The sequence below is a fragment of the Aethalodelphis obliquidens genome, unplaced genomic scaffold, assembly GCF_003676395.1.
Source record: "Aethalodelphis obliquidens isolate GAN/ISIS:26980383/991018 unplaced genomic scaffold, ASM367639v1 scaffold86, whole genome shotgun sequence".
Taxonomy (NCBI): Eukaryota; Metazoa; Chordata; class Mammalia; order Artiodactyla; family Delphinidae; genus Aethalodelphis; species Aethalodelphis obliquidens.
The window spans coordinates 4,414,942-4,438,560 of NW_020838030.1; the positions used below are offsets into that span (position 1 = coordinate 4,414,942).

General features: G+C 55.3%; 1 protein-coding gene across 13 annotated transcripts in view; it reads left to right on the forward strand.

The window, feature by feature from the left end:
- The window catches only part of ATP2B2 (ATPase plasma membrane Ca2+ transporting 2), a 158,967-nt gene that overhangs the window by 91,708 nt on the left and 43,640 nt on the right, over positions 1–23,619 (forward strand). For 4 of the 13 annotated variants that reach the window (XM_027093837.1, XM_027093838.1, XM_027093846.1 and 1 more), the window contains 4 exons: positions 9,103–9,261; positions 17,022–17,063; positions 17,907–18,065; positions 21,109–21,323. In XM_027093837.1, the coding sequence (XP_026949638.1) occupies positions 9,103–9,261; positions 17,022–17,063; positions 17,907–18,065; positions 21,109–21,323 (575 nt within the window). Of the gene's footprint in view, positions 1–9,102; positions 9,262–10,835; positions 10,869–11,418; positions 11,424–11,956; positions 12,017–14,447; positions 14,462–17,021; positions 17,064–17,906; positions 18,066–21,108; positions 21,324–23,619 lie in introns of all 13 variants that reach the window. The other 9 variants (XM_027093841.1, XM_027093847.1, XM_027093844.1 and 6 more) reach the window with 5 other exon arrangements.

The following is a 23,619-nucleotide window of genomic DNA, read 5'->3' on the forward strand; positions in this document are numbered from 1 at the left end:
AGTACTGACATTCAGAAACCCAGCTGCCTGGTGGAGAGGGAGGGCAGTGGCTTAGCCCAGGCTCCTGGGGAAAAGACAGTGAGAAAGGGGCATGGTCAGCCCGATGGAAAGCAATCTAATTGGAAAGAGAAGGATTCTGTAACAGTCAGAACCATTCTAGGAACAAAAGAGGCTGCCTGTATGGTAATGAGTTCCCCGTCACTGATTGTGTGTGAGCAGGGCCTGGACAGGCTATGGGTGGGTATGTTGTAGAGGAGGCCGAAACCCTGAATGGGCGCTGCATTCAGTGCTGCTCCCTGCGGTGAGAGTCACAGATTCAGTACACCTGTTCTCACCTGCACCTCTGCTATAGACCCACCTTGTTTCCTTCCTTCTGCCCTGCCTCTGCTGAGGCCGTTCCCTCCTCCCACACGGCTCTCTCCCTTCCCCACTGCACATTTAATTCCTGCCCATCTGCTCAGTCCCACCTCCTCCATGAAGTCTTCCCTGACCACCCCTGCCCTGTGCCACCTGGGACCCACGCCTTAGCCTGTGACGTCACGCTGCGCTCGGCCCATTCGGGCACAGCCTCATCATGCTGATTGAGTTCTGTGCTGCGCAAAGCATCTCAAGTAAAATAAAGAGCAAACCCGTCCACAGTCCCATCACCCAAACAAATCCAACAGGTCTCACTTCTATGGGCCCCTTCCGTCCTTGGCCGGTCCAAGAGGGTGGGAGCCCGAGCCTGAGGCTGTCGGGAGGTCAGCCCAGCTCCACCCCAGGCCCTGCACACCTTAGGGCTCAGGCACTGTCTGCCAGAGTGAGGAGGGAGGCTGTGCTGCATTGTAGAAAGAGCAGAGTTGGGCAGGCTGAGCCGGATCTGGGCTCTGAAATGAACTTGCTTTGTGGCCGTGGGCATGTCGCTTCACTTCTCTGAGCCTCAGTTTACCTGTGAGGAGAACAGTGACGTCCTGGTGTGTGGTGTAGGTGAGGCCCCTACCTAGCACAGTGCTGCCGGAGGGATGCTCACAGTCGGCTGGTTCCCTTCCCTGTTCCTCGGACGGAGCCTGGACTTGGGAGTGAAATAGCCTGGGTTCACATCCCGACGCTGCCCTTCACTGGCTGGGAGGCCTTGGACGATCTTCTTATACCCTTTCTGAGCCTCCATTTTCTCACTTGTAAAGTGGGAGAGTAACCCCAGCTTATATGTCCATTTCCCCTCCCTTCCTTCTTCTTGAATGTGTCCCCTTTCCCCCTCTCTGGGCTGGCCCTGTCTCTCCCCCATCCAGCTCCTCTCCACCTTCAGCCTGCCCAAGCCTGCCTCCTCCCGGGGGGTCCCCTGGATTGCTGTCTTCCCCAGTGCTCTGAACCCTGCATAACTGCCATTTGGACTCTCACATGACCAGACATCTCGGACCCTTCCCCTGTGCCAGTGGCTTTGCTGGGCCTTCTGGTCAGATGACCTTCAGAAAACACAGAGGGACCATGCTGGGGGCCCCTGCAGGGTCCTCATGGTAGTTCAGACGCCCCCACACGGCATCTGGCACACTGGCTCAGCCTAGAGGAAGGCAAAGAATGCTCAGTTCTGGATCAGGTGGCCTGCCATGCCCGACCTTTGACCCTGGAAATGTCCCTTCCTCTCTAAGCCTCCATGTCTGTGTCTGTGCAGTGAGCCAGTGAGGAGCCCTTCCCCCCTGCCTGCTCCACAGGGCTGTTGTGGGGAGCACATGCCTGGACAGATGTGACTGTCCTCTGTGAACGGTGCACGTGTGAGATGCTGTGTGCTGTGGAATGAACACAGCCTTTGGAGGCAGAACCTCCAGGTTCCAGCCCTGCGTTGGCTCCCGCTATGACCTCTGCCCATCAGGACCTCAGTCTCCCCATCTGACAAGTGGGGGCAGACGAGCCTTCAGAAAGATTCAGATGTCTCCAAAGCTGTGGGCACAAAGGAAATCCTAAAGGCCTGGCGCTCGCCCCCCAGGACACACAGGCAGACACAGGCCCATGTCTGCAGTGGCTTCGGCCCAGGCAGAGTAGAAACGTGCAGAAACCGCAGGTCCCTACATCCACGGGGTGAGGTAGGGGGAGCATGGACACCAAACCGGGCACTCACGTGCTTCCCCTGCTGCCTGTGGACGCGCCCCCGTGTGGTCGCAAAGTCCACTCTCCGCGAGGGGAGCAAGAGACTCAGAGTTTTCAGGTCAATCTCCCGATGTTGAAGACGTTGGGAAGATATTCCAATGTTTCAAAAGCCTGTGTGGGTCAGACACCCTATGGGTGGGCCCTGGAATACAAACTCGGACCTCGGCCTATTTTTTTTCTTAGTTTTGTATTTTAATATAATTTCAAACTTTCAGAAAAGTTGCAGGACTAGTACAATGAACGCCTGAATGGCCTCCCCTCTGGTTCAACTGCTGTTGCCACTGTGCCTCCCTTGCTCTCAGGAGCCTCCCTCTCTCCTTCGTCAGGGCCTCTTCCTACTTCAGGTGTGTCTCCGAAGAAAAGGTGTCCTCGTGCATAACCACAGCACAGTGATCAATTCAGGAAGCGTTGATGCAGTACTGATACCCGACATACCATATTCACACGTGCCAGCTGTCCCCACAGCGTCCCCCAGGCTGGGAGCCAGCGCAGGATGCCGCATGGCGTTTAGATGTCCTGCCTCTTCAGCCTCCTTTAACACAGAGCAGGTCCTCAGCCTTCTTTTGCCTTTCCTGGAAGGCCAGTGGTTTTTAACCTGCCTAGGTCATGAACCCCCATGAGAGTCCCATGAAAGCAGTAATCCCTCTTATGAGAAGTAAATGTCCGGACTTGTCACCTTACAGCCTGTCAGTGGACTCACAGATCCCTAGAGAACCATGGTCTGGTCTCGATTTGCAGCTGGGGAAACTGAGGCCCCAAGCAGGCGTGTAAAGGCCCACCGAGGCCAGGGCCAGAGGGAGACTCCAGCCCAGCAGCCTCCTAGCGCCCACATGCGAGCGCACCTCCGAGGACCCCTTGACTTCATTACCCAGCGGCGTGGCCTGTTTGAAGCACCTGATAGTGAATTCCACGGGGAAACCAACAACCAGGCACCATCGATGTGGCCATGGAAGGGACAGGGGCCAGCGGGCCAGGGTGGGGACTGTCCTCAAAAGCAGCAGGCCCTGGCTCCAGCAGGCCCATTGGCTCGGTCCCCTGCAGGACCCCAGCCTCCTCCATCACCCCTGGAACCAGAGCATGAACAGCATGAGGTTACCAGGACATCGACAAACTCTCTCGGGCCTGCCGCCCACCCTGCCTGCCAAGCGGAAGGCCAGGCACGGGGAGCCGGACCTACCACCACTGCCGCTGCCACCAGGGAGCCTAGGACAGCACCGTGACCGCAGGAAGGCCCAGTGTGCCGCTCGGCCCGCGCTCTCTCCATTACACTACCCTGCCTCTTCTCCATGAGAGGCAGCGGGGTGTAGTGGATAGAGCACGGGTTCAAGTCCCGGCTCCACCGCCCACGGTTGTGTGACCCTGGGCCATCGCTTAACCTCTCTGAGCCAGAGAGGCCACAGGTGGGCGGAGGGGCTTGGGGTTGTGCCTGCACTAAAACCTACCTCACAGGGCTGTTGTGAGGGGGACGGGCTTGTGGGCCATGAAATGCTTTGCCGACTGCCTAATGCTCTGTGAGCATGCGTTATTACTGTTATTAACTGCGTTGATAACAATAATGAAGACAGAACCGCGTCTGGCGTGGCAATCGCATTGGCTTTGCTTGGTGCTTGTGCCGGAGGCAGGTAATAATCCCCAGAGAAGGCCTCCGTCCCTTCTTCTCTTCTATACCCCCAAGAAAAGGCCTTTTAGAAGGTCTGACCTCCCCGCTCTCGCTGTCCAAAGAGAGGCTTAGGAAGTCAAAACCAGGAGAGTGAGGAGCTCTGGATTTAAGCCCCTACCTGTGCCTCATGTGCTGTGCAACCTCACTGAGCCATTTGCCCTCTCTGGGCTAAGAAGGTTCATTTTGTAAAGTTAGGCTCCTCTAGCTCTGCCACCTGGGACTCAGTACACCCCACTTGCCATCGCATGAGACTTTGGCCCCGAGATGCCATCTGGACCAGGCCTGCAGCAAGTCTGAGGCAGAGATGGGCTTTGAGTCTGCAGTTGGGGAAGTTCTGGCCAACACTCAGCTGCCAGGTTAGAGGCCGCAGAAGTCATCTGCAGGGAGAGGAGATGAAGGTTCAGGTGGGGCAGGACAGGCCGTCCCGTTGGTGGGAGCCCGCAGTGTTCCCTGGGCCCGAGCTCCTTTCTGGCTCACGGATGGATGGACAGACGGATGGGCGGGAGCTCGATGCTGACAGAGCTCCCTCACCGCTCGCCTGCCTCCCTCTCGCTCCTCGGGGCTGTGTCCCCAAACAGCTCTGCCTCTGACTTCGTGCACAAGCCTTCCCAGCAAGGGAGAGAGAATAGGAGCCGGGAGCCACCCGGCCGCCCCAGCAATGCCCTGTGAAATGCGGGTGATGATAATAACCTCACCCGGGGACTGTGGCCACCGAGTGGGAAAAGGGGCTCAGATAGTATGGGGTACATGGGGAACGTCCGTAAATATGAGCTCTCTTCTTCCCTCCCCCCAGAATACTTCCGGCGGCTCCCTACTGAACCCCGAGGAGACACCCAACCCTGCAGCTCTGCAATCAGGCCACCCTCAGCTTCAGCCCAGCTGATCCGCAGCTGTCCCACTGTCCCATCTCCCCCCTTTGCCTGGGCTGTGTCCCCCGCCAGCCACGGGACCCTTGGGTCTCTGTTGTCCTGTGTTGTTGCTGATGTGTGTGCCTGTCTGTTCCCCTCAACCCTAACTAGACTGTGAGCCCCTGAAGGGCAGGGACCACCAGAGGCCCCTTGGGCCCCAGAGCCCGGCACAGAGCTGGACTCCACCACACCTGTCCATCCCATGAACAAGCGTGGCCCTGGAAGGGAGTGACACATGGTCAGTTTGTCTGCTCAGGCCTCTGCTGGCCCGTCAGAACTCCCCGAGATGCTGCCTTTTCATGGAGGCTGCCCTACCCCACCCAGGAGTGGCCCTCATCTCCTTGGGACCTAAGGTGCCCAGACTTCACCATTGAGAGGTGATGACCTAAGCCAGACCTCCCCATTTTACAGAGGACAAAACTGAGGTCCACAGAGGAGACGGCTGGCCTCAGGTCACCCAGCACATCAGCAGCAGACACCAGACTTGTTCCCAGTCCCCTCCCCCTCAGCTTAGGGTCCTCTCTATCAACCACCCCCCATGCTGTGTGTTCTGAGGGGCTCCATGGGAGCATAAGGAGGTGAAGGATGGTACCCAAGGGACCATGGACTTGGGAGCCTGGTGCAAGGCCCAGCCAGGGCCCCCCTCCCCAAAAGGTTCTCAACCTCTGTCCGCACCCAAAGACCCATGGCTTACATGGGTCTGCAGCCCTTGGGGTTAAACATTGTCCCCTGCAGGGGATCCTGGAGCTGGGGAGTGGCAGCCTGGGGGTGACCTGGTCTGCTCTGTAGGAGGGGCAACCAGGCTGTGAGGTCCCGGTGCGGGAGAGGGGCAGCCCAGGGAGGACAGCTGGGCTGGATGAATTTGACCCTTTGTGAAACCATAAAGATGGCTTATTGAGGGTGTGTGGATTCTCCATTATAAATGTAATACATGTCCACCATGGGAGATACAAAAAAGGAGGTAGCAGGGAGGACAGTGCTGGATTCCAGCTACAAGCCTCCACTGTGGCAGGAGGAGAGGACTCGCCCTCAAACCTGCCCTCCAGGGGCTCACAGGCTAGTGGGGACACCGGGCTTGGAGGCACCCCCAGGGGAAACCCCAGGGGGCAGTCCAGAGGACATAGGTGATGTCCTTTTGTTGGGGTCAGGGAAGTCACCTAAGAGGAGAGGCATTTGTCCTGAGCCTTGAGGAGGAGGTTTTGGAGAAGAGGTGTGGGAAGGGCATTCAGGCAGTGATAACTATGTGAGCAGAGGTGGGAATGGGGCTGGGGACCAGGGCTGGACAGAAGGGCCCAGTGAGCTGTGCTGCGCCCAGGGCAGAGGGCGCAGTGTGGGAGTCGGTGGTCAAGGGCCGGAGGAAGGTTGAGGTGTGATCCAGGGGGTGCTGACCAAGATGTCTGGACTTTGGGGAGCTATGGGGGGCGTGTCTGAGCTGGGGGGGCAATGGTCAGAGCGAAGGCTGGGCGTGCTGCCGGGGCACAGAGGGAGGGAGGGCCAGAGGGGGAGTTTGATGCCCCCAACTTCTCTGGCCCATCTGAGGCTAGGGCCTGGAGGACTCCCCAGGGCTCATCGAGGCTGCGGGGGGGGGGCATGCTATGCCTTCACCCCATGCCCCTGCATCCCCATGTTGCGGGCAGAGGCCACCTCCCTGGCTTCCTCCTCCTTCCTCCCTCCTCCCTGGCCTCCCAGTGCTGAGATGGGAGTGATTAGATTAGAAGGTGATTTGGGGTCTGATTATCTTGGGTGGAAATTGGCCCCCTGTGTCTTTTTCCATCCCGCCCAGGACTGGAGAGGTGGGGAACAGCTTCTCCATCACCAGCCAGGCAGAGCCAACCTTTTCACAAACATGTTTGAGACCAGAGTGTGAAGCCTTCTTTCCTGGGGAAGAGCAGTATGTGAGAAACCGGACAAGGGCTTGGTCCCTCTCCAGCTGGTGACCCTGGGCAAGCTACTTCTCCCTCAGTTTCCTGTTCTGTCGACCGAGGGCCAGTATGAGGACTAATGAGATGACTGCGTGTGAAGGGTTAGGGTTAGGGTTAGGGCACAAAGCCTGGAGCGGAGTAGGTGTGCTACAGAAGGTAGCACTGGTTGCTGTCCCTGCCATCTACGCCCTGTGAGTGCACTGAAGTGTGTTCAGCCCTCACCTTTAAAGATCTACAGTGACCCCACCCTCACCCACGTGTGACCTCTCTGGGCCTCAGTTTCCTCCTCTAATACTCTGGTATTTAACAGTCCATCCTGCCAGCTCCCACACAAGCTGAGCCCGTGCATGAGAAAGCATTTTGTCAGCAAATTATTGTAGCTCCCAGAGTCCCATAGTTGGGCCCAGATTCTCCCTGTTTGTGCCCCCTGTGGGGTACGTGTGCTTCAGAGTCTGTCTGTGACGGGAAGACACCAGGCCTGGGCTGATCGGCCTGGAGTTAGTGTCCGAGCTCATTCTGTGGTCCCCACTGTGCCCGGCTCGGGGACCGAAGAGGCTGGGAATGGGTAAAGAACCAGCTGAGGAGCTCACCCCCTGAGAGTCCAGGTCCTGGTACAGCTTGCTGGGCTCCATGCTGCCTCTGGGAGCCTTCATGACTTGGTTTACCCATCATGGATGGACAGACCAACCTTTACCACCTCAAAGGAGCTTACTGGAGGGCATCTGTCTGTCTGTAAAGCACTTTAAGATCCCGAGATCCTGGAGGCCAAGAGGCTGGAACACCACACATGCACACGCACACAGGCATGTGTGCAAACACACACACAGTCTCAGGACATCTCTCAGATCCCAGAAGGAAAGGGAAGGGGTGGGTGAAACCTCTTGAAAAGTGAAAAGAGATTCCTTGCTTTAAGGAAAGTGCTTCTTGCCCTGACTCAGAACCTCTTGACTCTTATTTTAGATACAATCCTAATGAGTTTGTCCACCTAGACTTCAAGTCTGAAGCAAAGTGGGAGGCCAGGAGAAGGCCATCAGTGACAAGTGAGCCTGAAAACAGGAGGAAATGACCATGATCTTGAGGGGAAAGAAGGAAAATCTCTCAACAGCAGAAGGAGTTCAAGAAGCAAGTCATCAGGGCCGTGTAGTGGCTGGGGTCAGTGGCCGTGGCCGTCTGTCTGGTAGACCAGGTATAGCTCTTCCTGTGCAGCCTGGGGATGGCCGGAGACCCTGCACCAGGCAGGATTGGACTGTTAGTTCTCTGCTGAAGGAGAAACTGTTTGCTGCATTGTAGAGAGCTTTCTAGCCAGAGCGGTAAAAATGGAAATCGGAAAAAAGGAACACCTGACCGGCCAAACTTCATTTATCTAGATTCTTTACTCAGCAGAGTGCCCTCTTGTCAAATAAAAGCTGACACAGAAACCCCAAAGATGAATAAACTTGGGGCCACTCTGACCAAAGGCCTCCCTTGCCCCATCCTGCCCCCTGAAAGAATTCCAGGACCCTTTGGAACCCAGTTTTAAAAATCTAAAATTCTAGGAAAGGAGTTCTTAACTTTTCTTGCACCGCAGACCCCTGGGGAGGTCTGAGGTCATCATGGGCCACCCCTATTCAGAATAAAGCTTTGAAATACATAAAATAAAATACACTGGATCACAAAGGAAGCCAATTAGATTGAAATAGTTAAAGTAATTAAAAAAGAATTAATGTGTGGTGTAGTAACATATGTGCTTCTTTATTAGAATAACAAGATCCAGCAGTCAGTGTAATAATTGCCTTAGTTGTAAAATAAGGATAAGCCTAAAAAGTATCTGCAACAGCTATAAAGTGATATTAAAAAAAAACCCATGATTTCTGTAACATATGTAATGGTGTTGTGGCCACCACTGACACTCCTGGGGTTTATTGCCTATGTTCTTAATAGGGGGAAATGCGAAATTTCAGTTTGATGTTTGTGAAAATAAAGAGGTCATTGTTTTCTCATTCAGCTTCATAGAGCCCTGAATTCTTTCCCCAGATCTTTGGGAAGTTGGTGGACCCCATTTTAAGCAGTCCAGTCCAGGGCTTAGTTGGCATTTTTTTTTTTTTTTTTTGCTGGTTGCAGAGCAAGGTCTGGTTCTAGATATATCATTAAGGAAAAGAGGGAGTGGTCCCTGCTTGGCCCGTAAGACTGGGAGAGGGGGAAGGGGAAAGAGAGGAGAGAAGAAGGGATTCTCTAGGAGCAGGTAGGAGGTGGTAGGCCTGAGCTTTCTGGGGGCCTAAGAATTGAGGTATAGCAGTGTTTGAGCTCCAGGCCCATCACAGCACTATCCCAAGGTGAAATCATCTTTAAAGGACCCACCTTGAGCACACACCTTGAACCTTAACTGTAGGTGGTGCCCTAGGACCTCAGCAGGCAAATTGCCTCGAGTCAACTGAGACCGAGTGCCTTCCGCTCCTTGCGGGAGGGGGCTTGGGCCGTGCAATGGTAACTTGGCTTTCGTCCCCTTCCCCAGGGACTCATGTGATGGAGGGCTCTGGACGGATGGTGGTGACCGCCGTGGGTGTGAACTCTCAGACCGGCATCATCTTTACCCTGCTGGGGGCCGGCGGTGAGGAGGAAGAGAAGAAGGACAAGAAAGGTAAGCCCAACGCTCTTGTGGACCAGAAAAGGAGCTCTTAAGGCCACATTTTTTTTGTTGTTGACTCATTCACTAGACAAAATAGTTATTGAGTGCCTTTTATGTCCATACCCTGTGCCAACAGCTTCCTCCTGTAACCCCAAGGCCCTTCTTGGGCCAGGAGGCTCTGTCTGTTCCATCTCCAGGGTCTCGTTCCAGTCTCTGTCTTGTCCAGTCATGTCATGGGGGGCCCCCCTTCCCCCTGGGCCAGGCCAAGGGGGCTGAGCCTTTTCTTGAGTCTCCAGCCTCAAGTGTGACCTGTTACCATCATCACCCCTGATATTGCATAGAAATCCCCACCTGGGCGAATTCCTCCACTATTCTCAACTCCACTAAGCAGAGCTGCACACTCACCCAGTATAGACTCTCCCCAGAGGTGGGTCTTCTGGGGAAGGTGGCCAAATGTGTACCTGCAAATCAACTGCTGTGAGCCTCTCCCCATTGTCCCCAGAGCTGCCATCTCAGCTGGGTTCTGTCTCCTCCTCCCCCTGCAAACAAGATTCCTCACTCCATGGGCTGCCCTTGGTGCAGCAGGTTGTCGGCCTGGGCTACAGCTGCCTCTCAGAGCAGAGGAGGGGTGGTTGGAAAACATGAGCCCCAATCCCATCAGACCAGGCCCAAATCCAAGGCCCAGCCTCTGGCCCAGAACAGCTGACTACTTTCCCGACACTCACACTCGGTCTCGGGGACACCCCCCACTCTCACATCTGCAGTCTTCTGTCTCCTTCCCCAAGCTCCAGAGGAGGCGCCCAATACCCAGACCTTCTGGAGTCCAGGGGAAGGAGATGAGATAATAGATGACCCCTCCTTCAGTTTTAGGGGCAGCCAGCCTCCCTCCAGAGGTCAGCCAGGCACCAAGTCTGGGTCACGATCAAAGGATACTTGTTCCCAGGGGCAAAACCCGTTTCCTGGTGGGGTACCCCTAAGATTACGATGGCCCATCCAGCAGCAATGGAAATAAGCTGTGATCTGGGAGAGCTGAGGTTGAGACTGAGGACCAAGTCTTGGCCAAGAGGCCCGGAGCACATCAGGACAGCGTCCGCGCAATGCCGTAGCAGCTGTGGCCAGCTGTGGCCCCAGGTGCGGGCAGTTGGGCAGGCTGCAGCAGCTTTGCCCACTTCCTTGGCCTCACTGGGGCCTGGGTGAGGGGCACAAGCACCCAGAAGCTCCCATGGGCCAGACCGGTGTTTCTTAAAATGCCAGTAAAAAAACAGGCCTCTTCTGCCCCAAAGCACAGGTCAGTCCCTTGCTGAACATTTACCTGCACTCCAACGAGATGGGGACATCAGTGTAGAAGGAAGAGGTGGGATGTGCAGGGGACGTGACAGAGGAATCTGGGAGGCCAGCCCAGCCCCTCAGGCCCCCATGAGCAGCACAGCCAGGCTGGACCTCCTCGGCACTTCCATTCCATCACCTCCACCAGGGACATTGCTTAGAGCCTCCCGTTTCAGGATGACCCCAGGCGTACCGGTGTGTGTGTGTGCGTGTGCGTGTGTGTGTGCGCGTGCACACACAAAAGGCTGTATGTGCTTCTCCTTCATTAACATGTCTCAAAAATCATCACACAGGTGTGAAGAAGGGGGATGGCCTTCAGCTACCAGGTACAGTAAGACGCTCCTCAGGGTAGATGGGGTTTTAGAAGTAGCAGCAGCCATTGACCCCTGAGCCCTGGCCCTAGATCCCCAGCACACAGCCAAAGGGGGTACCTGACTGCAGGGGGCTCTGCCCCACCAGACCTCTACTGTGCCCCCGTGCACTCCCGGTCTGCCTACCTTCCAGGGCTTTCAGTGCAGATGGTACCGCCACCACCTCCACACGCCCTCAGCCCGCTCAGCACCCCATGACCCCACAGAGCCCGTCCCACCTTGCCCTCGCCTCACAGCACAGCCACCTTACCCAGCATCTCTTCCCTCTCCTTCCCGCAGAACCCGTTTCCCCACCCCAAGAAAAAGCAGCAAGAGTGAATTGGAGCACATCCTATCATTTTTGATTCCTAACTTAAGGAAAACTCACTAGTACCTTCTCTGTCTCACGCACAAAATACCACATGGTTGATGTCACCTTTTAAGTGGTGGGGCACCTGCTATGGGGGTCACCAAGGCGATCTTTTGAGTGCCGGTTAGGGAAGGAGGAGTTGGCCATGGGCAGTAGCCTGAGTCAAGGGCATGAATCCTAAGTCACTGCCGTGGACGGACGTTCTTCCGGGACACAGCAATGGTCATAGCAAGCACCCCTTCAGAACGGCCAGTGCCCGCACTGCACTGCTCGCTGAATATTTTGAATCGACTCCTGGCCATGAGCGCCGCTGGCCCTGATGGTCAGCCAGACCCTCTCCTAGAACCCTGTCTGAAAGGCACCCGCCTGATTGCTTGGGCCAACGGGGTGCCTCAGTCCGGAACCTCACCACCAGCAGTGCCACCCCGCGTAACCACATTGATCATCCTCCATATTTTATTTCAAAGACCCTCCACGTCTGAGTTTTTCCCCCCGACTTCTGTGGCATCTCTATGGGAACATTTCACCTCCACCCCCAAATCTGAGTTTCTTGATCTCCAACGGAGATGTTTTTTTAAGAATGTAGTCATCTTATTTCCCGCAAGTTGGTTCATGTCGATTGTTGTTGCTGTCCTGCGTTGTTGCTTTTCTCCATTGTGACACACTGCATTTTCCATCCCTCCCACCCCCGCAGCGGCCGATGGTGCGGCAGGTTCAAATGCTGCAGATAGTGCAAATACCAGCCTAGTCAATGGTACGTGTCCCACTCCCAGGGCGAGCTCTCGGTCTCGGTTGGATGGGCGTCTCCCGCACCCTCAACTCTGGGCTTGCCTCTCCCTAGTCTGGACGGCACAGACTTGGATGTGCATGGGCAGCTCGGGGACGGTCGTCCTCTCACACGGGGCAGGCGCTTAAGAGAGAAGCCACCACCGGGGATCCAGCTCTGCCCCCACTCATGGCTGCCACGACGGCACTGGCTCCTGTTGGGCCCTTGACCCCCGGTGAAGCCCGGAAGAGGGACGTGACCTTGGCTTCAGATCTGGCCCCCCAAGAAGCAGCGTCCCACCCGGCGTGGCCCTCTCCTAAGCCCGTTCCTGGCCCCGGCTTTGGGAAGAAGGCCCGGGGTCAGGACCTAGGCTGAAGCTGGCGTCTGGGTCCCCACTGAAGGCTCCGGTCCTCGATTCGCCAGTTCCCTCGAGGCAGGGGGACCCAGGCCAGAGCTCAGCTCCTGGACCCCACCCCGTAGCATGGCTGAGCCACTAGTAGACGTTCTTTCTCTTCTCTCTCACGGAGCGAACGGGCCGGGGGTTCGCTTGGGCTCGGGCCTGGTTCTGCCCCTGGGATGTGGACTGGTGTTTCTTGCTGTTGCCTGTGCTGGAGCGTTTGTTCTGAGTCTCTGCATTCTTACTGGCCTCCTCGGGGATGAGTGGTGGGGGCAGAGGGCTGCCACTGTACCTGGGAGCTGCATCTTAACCTCCTGACACACAGGCAGGAAGGAATTCCATTCATTTGCCTCCAAGATTTCTTATCTCTGTACCCTCCCATCTTCTCAGATACGTCCCCGTACCCAAATTAGGTGACGTAAAGTCACCCAGACTGCTCCTGGGAGCTGTTAGGGCTTGGTCGTGAAACCGTTGCCCTGGAGAACTGAAGGGGAAGGAAAGTTTTCTTTTCTCCAGCGTCACGCATCCCAGGCATCTCTGGCTGCGGGTTTCTCATCCATTATATCATTTACTCTTCACCACTCCTGGAAAACATGGAGCTCTGGTCCCGCCTCATCCTCCCGTCCCCTGCCCTAGACCTCTGGCTGAGCCACCCGGATTCAAAGTGACCAAAGATGGAAGCACCCCACACACACACCGTAGATGTCAGGGGCTGGGCAAGACTGCTCTGTGAGCAGGGCCTCGCCAAGAAGGGCTAATTCGGGTATGGGTCTATTTCAGGCACAGGAGGAGAAATCAGGACAGCCTGAGGTGTGGGAGGTGTCATGTGTGAGGGAGGGGTGGCGAGAGATAACAGGAAGAACCAAAGTAGGCAAACCCACGTGGGGGGCTGGGGGGTGGCAGGGAGGAAACGGGAAGTGGCATCCTGCTTCCCCCAGGATGACAAGCCTGCTGGGCTCGGGGAACATATAGACCACATCCAGACTAATGGGTCCCAAAAAAGGGGCAGCCTCACTTGCAACTGTAGCAGAAAACTCCAAGTGTCCCAAGAAAAGCTGCAGGAAAAGACGGGGAACTGTCATTCCTTAACCACCTCCTGCGCACCAGGCACTTTGCAAGCATCTCATTGAATCCTCACAATAACCCTGTGATTCAGAGGTTTTTGTCCCCACTTTAAAGATGAGGAAACTGAGCCTCAGGGAGATCAAGACACTAGTCCAACGTCACAGAGCTAGAAAGTAGCAAAGCTGGGATGTGAACCCAGGCCTGCCTGGCTCGAAAGTGTGTGCCACTCTTGCTAATGTCTTGTAAACTTCACAAGGATGTTAAGAAGTCTTCCCCACCACCAACGCCCCTGCCCAAGGAAAGGATTCCTGTGGTCAAGGGTGTTTAAGAACCCACTGGGTAAAACTGCTTTCTTCCTTGTTGCAGAGGGACAGCCTTGATTGTGCTGTGTCCTGGCTGAATGTCATGGGATTGGTAGGCCCCCAAACTATACTTTGGAACCAGTACTCTAAGCTTTTGCTACTTGAATTGTGGTCGGAGGACCAGAAGCCTGGGCATCTCCCAGGAGTTTGTTAGAAATGCAGAATCTCAGGCCCCACCCAGACCTGAATGAGAACCTGCGTTCTAACGTGCTTTCCAGGCTCCAGGCAGAGTGCACTAAAGGCTGAGGGGTGCTAAGCTGAGCCTTGGTGAGTGAGAGAATTAACTGTTCCTTTCCCCTCCTTCGTCTGAGCCAAATCAGGACGACCTGGATGTGGAAAACACACTCAGGTGGCAGGATGCCCCCCTCACTCCACTCCCCCAAGCCCCTCCCAACTGAAAGGTAGGGGTGTTCCATTCATTTTGGAGGCATTATAATTGCCATTTTTATTTTATTATTTCTTTTATATTTATTGATATATCACTATAGAATACATCACAATTAATTATACATCACTCTTAACTCTGGACATTAACAAGGTACTTTGCAGTGCTTTTCATAAGCATCACCTTGGTTGAAAGTGTTGTTTTTCACAGAGAGAGAAACAGAGGCACAGGGAAGGGAAGTGACACCTCCCAGGTCTCCTATTTAGGACCGGGTCTTCTCACCGTGGACCTTCCACATCGAAGCTTTCTGCACCCATGACCCTCACAGTGCATGGAGAGGACAGACCCATTTGGCAAAGCTACATCTAGCCTCTGATACAGAGGGGCCTCCAGGTCTCCACCCCGGTTCCCCATCTTGGGTCCTGTCCTCCATCTCAGCTCCCCCGAATCACAGCCCATCTTCCACGTCCCATGGGGGACCAAAGCAACGTCCCACCACAGTTCCAGGGCCAGGCGAGCACCCATCTGGCTGAGGAGAACCCCAGATGAGTCGCTTGCTTCTGAGAAGCCAGGCCATCTGCACCAAAGCACCCCCAGGATATGGCTCCCTCCCTCAAACATACGCTTTGTTGATTATTTTTCTGGCCGTGTGGTCACTATGCAAATAAAAGAGGAAATTGCTAGCTTGGTTGCTGGGCACATGCGGGCTATTGCATCTGATAATATGCAATGCAGATAGAGGCCCCTTTGTGCCATCTAACACCAGACTACTGAAGAGGAGTCCTCTGGTGCCCTTTAGCCCAGTTAGTAAAATTATTTTTAAAAATAAAAATAATTATTGTAGTTAATTCCTATTGGTTCCAAAACGCCTTTTTCTGTTTTGTTTCTAATCCAGTAGAAAGAATTTTACAATAGAGCAACGGGGACTTTTCTCTTTAAACCCCGGGGCGGGTCACTGACCCTTCGCTGGGAGAGGCAGTGGGAACAGCCCTGCACTGACCTTGGAGTGATGGTGCGGGGCTGGCATCCAGGAAGCCACTTCTCCCCTCCGAGTCACCTATGACGGATATGGTGGTGGGGATGACAGTGTTTATTGAACTTCTCACGCAGCCTCAGGACAGTCATCAGGATGCTCTATAAATGACTGCTGCCTCTGAACCTCCCTCGGCCCCAGTTTCCTCATCTGTAAAATAAGAGTGATGAAAACCCCTCCCGCCCCACCTTGCAGGGTATCAGGAAAACTGCCAAGATCGGAGACACTTGCAAAGTGCCAAAGGCTGCTGGGCGAGCGGTTGTCACTAAGGCAACTTTTAGGAGCTCCGGGGAGGCGATGTGGCCACCCCTGGTCACAGAGATGGAAGCGAGGCTGGGAGAGGTGAAGCCACACGGCTAGTTGGTTTCAAAACAGCAGCTTCAGGAGCCCAGTCCCACCAGTGCCGCCTCAACACCTGCCCTCCCCCTGGCTCGGGGGACTGAGGGTGGCTGCATTCTCCCCGATGGGGGCAGAAATGTGCATGGACTTTGGGGCCAGCTCTCCATTTACCAGCTGAGACCTGGCAGAGACCCTGCTGCGTGTCCCTCCCTGAGCCGCAGTTTTTCATCGTCAGTGGGTGTGATCTGGAGCGGCCCGGTAGGGATGTGGTGAGGCCCAGATGAAACTGTGGTGGTCATGTATGCGCCTGGAACATGAGCTGTGAAAATCTCGTTCTCAGCAAACGGCTGGGGCTGGGGGCACCCTTCTCAGAGTCCTCAGGGTGAGCCCGTGGGACAGGAGGGTGCCCCCCGACCCCTGCAGTGCCAGCAAGTGAAGACAGGTGTCTGGCTGCCAGGCAACAGGTCACCAATACCTCCTACCCTGTGAATGCAGGCCACGCGCCTTGGGCTGAGACTGGGTAGGCGGCCTCCCCGGCGGCCCTGATTAGGGGGTGGGGAGCCCCAGACCCAGCACTAGGCAGCATCTGTCCCTGATAGGCAGGGCTGGGGTGGGGGGCTGGGGGCACCCAGGGGATCCCATCAGCCAGACTTCACCTGCCTGCTGTGGCCTGAGCTGGTCAACCCAGAATAAAGAGCACGCAGCTCAGTGGAGGGGAGGGGTAGGCAGCTTCCCCTTGGGAGCCAGGGCACTGCCACCAGGCCCCTGGACACGTGTGGGCACCTCAGAGCCCACCACTGGGGAGCCCCTGCCCACCCTTTGCCTGAGTCACTCTCAGTGAGGCTGGGTGGGGGTTTCTCCATGTTGTGGCTTCACACCCCTTCACCAGGAGAAGCAGAAAGTGGAATCATCCCTCCTGGAGCCAGAAACTAAGGACACATTGACCAAACTCCTACCCATCCTAGAATCAACCTCTCTCTCTCTCCCTCCCTCCCTCTCTCTCTCTCTCTCTCTCTCTCATCTTTCCCTTTGCCTCCTCTCAGCCCACTAAAGGCACCAACCAAATTCCACATTAATCACTGGGGACCTTAGATCTCCCACTCCTTCTGCTTCCTGCCAACCAACTATGGTTCCTTTACCCTCAAAGGCTGCTGGTTAGTCTGTAAAATGCTTAGGGCCAAAATAATCCCAGAAGCGCTCTCTCTGTGCCCCAGAGAATCAAGGGAAAGCCTGCAGCCACCACGGGTTTGCTCTTGTCTCGGGGGCCTCCCCGGCGTCCCTGCACAGAAGGGCGGAGCCGGCTTGGCCCTCCCTCCATCTGACATGAATGTCTGTGGCCCTGTTGCGTCTTCATGGTGACCAACGTGTGTTGTCTGATTCTCTGTTGTCTGTTAAAATTCTTTGTCGTATAGGTAAAATGCAGGATGGCAATGTGGACGCCAGCCAGAGCAAAGGTAACCCTTTTGTATTAACCTGTGGTCCCTGCGGCCCCTCCCCGCCGGTTCTGAGGGCCACAGCAGAGGCAGACGTCCATGCCTATGGGCGCCTGACACCTTTGGGGGGAGGGGGTAGCTGTGATCACATGGTGCCAGGTCAAATGGAGGCATTACCCGTTGAGGACAGGCCACCACAAGCCAGCTTCTCCCCAGCCTTTGAGCTATGCTGCCCATTCAGCTGAAGACTTGAAATTGGGTCTTTGAGGTCTTTAGGGGCTAAGGGGTCAGGCCGCAGGCCCTGTGCTGTCCTGTCAGGCCACGGGCCTGTGCTGAAGGGGGAGGAGCTTGACACCTGTGGATGGGGACACTCTCTTCTACTCTTGAAGCCCCCTTTGTGTCCCTTCTGTCTAGTGACTACTTAATATCCAGCAACATGGCCCAAGGACCAACTGGGCAAAGCCCAAGCCTGTGTCTTGTCTGAATGTGGAGAAGTTGAAGAGCCATTGGGGGAAGGGTCTGCGGGCTTGTTCAGGCCCAGAGGGGACCCTAGCCCACTCCTGCTGGAAATCCAGGGTGGAGCCGTGTCACTCCCTGCTATGTCCTGAATTCCAGGTGCAAGGCAGCCAGTGGCCCTGGGACCAGGGTCTCCAGCAGGAAGAAACCAACCCCCCATCACGGGGATTGTGTGCCAGCCATGCCAGGGCCCAGGCTGGGGAGTGAGGGCCTCACCGTGCTCTGCTGGGCAGTTGGGTGGGTGCCAACATCCCCACCCTGCAGGCTAACCTGTGTGTGTGTGTGTGTGTCTGTGTGTGTCTGTGTGTCTGTGTCTGTGTGTGTGCACGTGTGCTCTGCCCCCTGCAGCCAAACAGCAGGACGGGGCGGCCGCCATGGAGATGCAGCCCCTCAAGAGTGCCGAGGGCGGCGACACTGACGACAAGAAGAAGGCCAGCATGCACAAGAAGGAGAAGTCGGTGCTGCAGGGCAAGCTCACCAAGCTGGCTGTGCAGATCGGCAAGGCGGGTGAGCACGCGGCCCCGGGAGATGGCACAGGACACGGGGCATGCAGGGGGACCCCAGGCAGGGCCCTGCCCCTACACCTGGGCCTCAGTTACCTCCTCTGCAAAGCGAGGGCTTGCATGAGACCCACCTTCTCTGCCACAAAACCAGTCTGAGTCCTTATACAGTAGGCACTCAGTTCGCACTTAGGCAGAAGAGTGAAGGTAGAAGCGTGGGCTCTGGGGGCAGCCTGCCTGTGTCCTCGTCCAGCTACAGCTCTGAGAACTTGGGCAGGTACCTTCACCGAGCTCTGAGCCTCCGCCTCCTGGTCTGTGGACTTGGGATCCCGTAGTCCCTACTTCACAGGTTGCTATGAGGAGTAAAGGAGATTATCTACCCGTACAGGCGCCAGCGTTTGGCAGGTGCGGTGGCTGCACAGGGGGCAGACCCTGTAGGGCCTGGAGTTTGCAATGCAGGCTTTATTCTGAGGACAGTGGGAGCCCTGGAAGAGGTGTGAGCAGGGGAGGGCAGGGATGGAGTTGAGCTGTATGATGACCGCCCAGCTGCCGTGCAGAGGAAAGACTGAAGAAGTAGAGGGCAGTGCCAGGAGCCCGGTGAGAAGCCCCTTGTTTGAGGCCCAGCAGAAGCCGGGTTTCCCGAGTTAGTAGCTGCAGGTGATGGCTGATGACGGCCCCTCTTGCCCTGGAAGCCAAGCCCGGAAGCAAGGTGAGCCCTGCAGCCCTGACACGGCCTTGGCCTCCCCTCCCGGGTAAGGATGTGGCAGATGCCAAGGCCTCCCCACCTGGCTGCCTGCTCCTCCATGGCTGTCTCCCGGCTCTAATTATAGGCACCACAGCGTGGAGAAAAGAGGCAAATTACAGGCTTGACTGTCTATATTTAAACTTGGGGGCCTGATGACAGCTCCCAGCTGCCGGGAGCTTGGCTTCCCGCCTCTGCAACTGTCAGACAGGGATCGAGCCGGCTCTGGGTCTCCGCAGCTGGCGGTGCGGGCGGGGCAGTGATGGGTCCAGGGATTTCCTCCATCCCCGCCACGGAGACAACTCCACGGAAACGTGGCTCTGGAGGGCAGGGAACAAAGCGACGAGAACCACCCCGTGGCCTTCACAGTCCTCACTCATCTCCCTCCCCTACTCAGCCCTGCCGGGCATGGAGTTCAGAGTCGAGCACTTCTGGTTCACGTCCCACCTCCGCTTCTCTCCTGGGCTGAATTCCTTGAAAGCAGAACCTGAGATGGGTGGGCACAGGATCTGGCGGGGTGCTCTCAGGCGAGACCAGTAAAGGGTCAGGGATGCAACAGAGCCCAGGAGGAAGCACAGGCAGCCGGGGTTTCTGGAGGAATCTCAGTCTCCACCTGATCTTACAGGGAGCTGTGGAGCATGGTACCTCTGCAGGGTCTGACCTGCCCTGCAGCAAGGTGTCTGGGCTTCTGGACCTCCACCTCAGCCATTGGATATTGGCCATCAAATTGGGGTGGGTGGACTCCCAGGCACTTTGTGACAAGGAGACGCCAGTTGCCCAAACATCATCCTCCTCTGCAGAGGCTTCAGGTGTGGGCAGCCTCAGCGGCAGCTGTACAGCACATGCAGCAGTTGGGGGTAGTTGGGCGCACGGGGCTGGCAAGAGAGATCCTGCCAGCAGCCAGTAGCCACCTGCAGGTGCTAATTCTACAGTGCCTCCCTGGCCTGTGGCCTCGGGCAAGTCACTTCCCCTCCCCGAGCCCCTGCTGTTTCCTCAGCCTGGAACACCCTTCCCCCAGGTCACTACCTGGCTGCTCATCGTTCCTCTGTCTGCTCAAATATCACCTCCTCCAGGAAGTCTTCCCTGGCCACCCTAGCTAAAGTAGCCACTGGATCTACCAGGCCATGTCGCATTTGTTTTCTTTTTCTTTTTAGTTTTATTAAGGTATAATTTATATATTAAAAAATTGCACACGTTTAATGCACACATGATGAGTTTCCACATATGCATATGCCCATGATACCAGTCACCACAACCAAGGTACTAAACCTATCCACCACCTCCAAAAATTCCCTTGTGTTCTTTCATGGGTTTTTCGGTTTTTGTGTTTTTGGTAAGAACACATAAGATCCTCTTAAGCAATTATGAAGTGCACAATACCGCGTTGTTAAACTATCGGCGCTATGCTATACGGCAGAGCTCTAGAACTTTCTCATCTTGCATAACTGAAACTTTTTCCCCACTAAAAACAACGCTCCTTTTCCCCTCCGTGCAGCCCCTGGCAACCTCCCTTCTATTCTCTGCTTCTATGGGTTTGACTCTTTTAGATTATTCAGATAAGTCCTCCTGTGTCTGGCTTATTTTACGGAGCATAACGCCCTTCAGGTCCAGCCACGTTGTTGCAAATGGCAGGATTTCCTTCTTTTTAAAGCGGGATAATATTCCATTGTACGTGTAGCCCACATTTTCTTTATCCATTCATCTGTCAATGGACATTTGGGTTGTTTTCGTATCTTCAGCCCATGTCACTTCCTACCACGTCATCCTGGAGTTTTTCTTGACAGCGTTATCTGTATCTGAATTATCTTGTTCGTGTGTTTGTTTCTTGTCTGCCTCCCCCCCTAGAATCTCAGCTTCCCAAGGGCTGAAAGGGACTCTGTCCTCTTTACTGCTGTGTCCCTAGTTCCTGGAATAGGAAAGAGTATGTACGTGAAGGCAGGAGGAAGTAAGTGGTACCCTCTGCACATCCTGTTGTGTGAGGGCACCGTGCAAGCAGTTACTGATTCACATGATCACTCAGCACCTACTCTGCGTCGGGCACTGTGCTAGGCAATTTACATGTATTCATCACATTTGATCCTTACAAAACCATGTGAAATAAATATGCATCCCCATTGTACAGAGGAAGAAACTGAGGCTCTTTGAGGATTAAGGACTTGCCCCACGCTACCAAGCTGAGCTGGGGTGTAAGCTAGGGCCTGCCTGACCCCAGAGCCCTTTGAGCCAAGGTTTTGGTCCACATCTCCCTTCCCGGGGCCCCGCACCCCCAGGAAATCCCCTGACAGGTCTCCTCCCACCCGTGTCACAGGTCTGGTGATGTCAGCCATCACGGTGATCATCCTGGTGCTCTACTTCACCGTGGACACCTTCGTGGTCAACCAGAAGCCATGGCTGCCCGAGTGCACGCCCGTCTATGTGCAGTACTTCGTCAAGTTCTTCATCATTGGTGTGACGGTGCTGGTGGTCGCCGTGCCCGAGGGGCTCCCTCTGGCTGTCACCATCTCACTGGCCTACTCGGTGAAGGTGAGGAGGGGAGAGCAGGGCGGGCCAGCTGATGCCACTGAGATTGGCTGCCCCCAGCTGGGGGTCCATGGGGTGGCTGGCGGGGCCAGTGCCGGGGCTGAGAGAAGAGCTAAGTAGCAGGAGTGGGGACAGAGGAAGCTTGGAGAGAGGATGCATGCAGGTGGCTGAAACTCACATGCCTCCAGGAGAGCCACACCCTGGCTAAGGGGACAGCTGTTATTCAGCACAGCCAAGTGTTGCCTTGTAGGGATGGGGTCCAGTGTTGCCAGATATTCAGATTTTTTCCAAGAGAAGCCAGAAATCTGGACCTAACATAAACTCTCCTGATTTTTAAACATTGACAATCGACTCAACTTAAAAAAAATAAATTAGATGCAGGTATCACCCTACAGGCCCACACCCACCCCTGTCGCCTCAAATGTAGGCAGAAGCCTGGCCATCGCAGCCTTAGACCCCGCTGTAGCCATAGTACTTGTATGACTAATCTCGGAGTTTGCTCCCTGAAGTTTGAAAGGGATAAGCCTAAAATAAAAAGGATGTCTGGTTTTATGAAAGCCCCTCCTCAGACTTCCCTGGTGGCGCAGTGGTTGAGAATCCACCTGCCAAGGCAGGGGACACGGGTTCGAGCCCTGGTCCGGGAAGATCCCACATGCCACGGAGCAGCTAAGCCCGTGCGCCACAACTACTGAGCCTGCGCTCTAGAGCCCGCAAGCCACAACTTCTGATCCCACACGCCACGACTACTGAAGCCCACGCACCTAGAGCCCGTGTTCCGCAACAGAGAAGAGAAGCCACCGCAATGAGAAGCCCGTGCGCTGCAACGAAGAGTAGCCCCCGGGCTTCCCTGGTGGCGCAGTGGCTGAGAGTCCGCCGGCTGATGCAGGGGACGCGGGTTCGTGCCCCGGTCCGGGATCCACATGCCGCGGAGCGGCTGGGCCCGTGAGCCATGGCCGCTGAGCCTGTGCATCCGGAGCCTGTGGTCCGCGTACCACAAAAAAAAAGAGTAGCCCCCGCTCACCACAACTAGAGAAAGCCTGCGCGCAGCAACGAAGACCCAATGCAGCCATAAATAAATAAATAAATATTTTTTAAAAGAAAAAAAAATTTTTTTAATTAAAAAAAATAAATAAAAACAATAGCTTCTATTATTTAAAAAAAAAAAAAGCCCCCTCCTCTCAGGAGATGGGCTAAAAATATGAAGTTTTAAAAGCAATTCAATAAAGGGCAAGTAGGCCCATGAGTGCCTTGGGTCTGGCGGTTGCTCCAAAATGCCACCCTGATGGCAGAGCCCCACCGCCTTCTGCTCCCAGGCCCATGGCCGTCGGTAGAGCCCAAACGCTGGGGTATGGGGCTGGCATCTCATGAGCACTGGGCGCCTGACCCTCTTGGGGACACTTCAAGCCTGGCTCACCCCCCAGGTCCTCACACCCTGGGCTCATCATTTTCCCTTGGTCCCGTGGTTTCCCCACCTGGGAGAGCAGGGCCCTGCGCTCCTGTTTCCCAGGGCCCTGAGTCCAGGATGTCCCTGCCAGGGCAGAGGCCAGGCCATGTTTAAAAACAAGGCGTTCGCTCCGAGAATGCAGAGCCGCCAGAGGGCACGATCAGCGTCAGTTTCCAAGCTGGAATTTGGGCTGGGCTCACCGATGTAATTTCATACAGAAAAGAGATCTCAGGGCAGGTGCCAGAAAGTGGCAGCTCTGTGTAAAGGATACCGCCCTTATCATCTCCTTGTTTTGGGGTTCTCGAAGAAACTCCATCCCACAAACCAAAGCCCAAACAGGTCACGGCACAATGCTGATCGGGGGCCTGGGGCCAGGAGATTGAGACCTCCTGCTGCCGTGAGCCGGGACCCCACAAGCCACCCAGTTGAGCTCGAGGTCTCCTTAAAAGTCTCACAGCTTCGGTTTCGGGGCTTCCCATACAGACATTGTTAGGCCTCTACACCTGTACTTTGTATCTCTGGCACCTGTGCCTTCAGCTGCCTTAGGTAGTGTTACTTGTACAGTCACGTGATAAACTTAGTACAGCTCCCCCAACCCAGGAGGGGCAAACTCTCCCCTTTCTGAGCCTGGACCTAGCCCCTGGGAGCCGTCATCAAAAGAACAGTGGTGACCGCTTAGATCAGCGCTGTCCAGTAGAGACATAATGTCAGCTGCACGTGTGATTTTAAATGTCCTGGTAGCCACGTTAAAAAGAGAAACAGGTGAAATTAATTTTAATAATGTACTTAAGCTGATATGTCCAAGTTACTATCAAGCCAATTTGTAATATTTGATAATATACAAGTTATTAATGA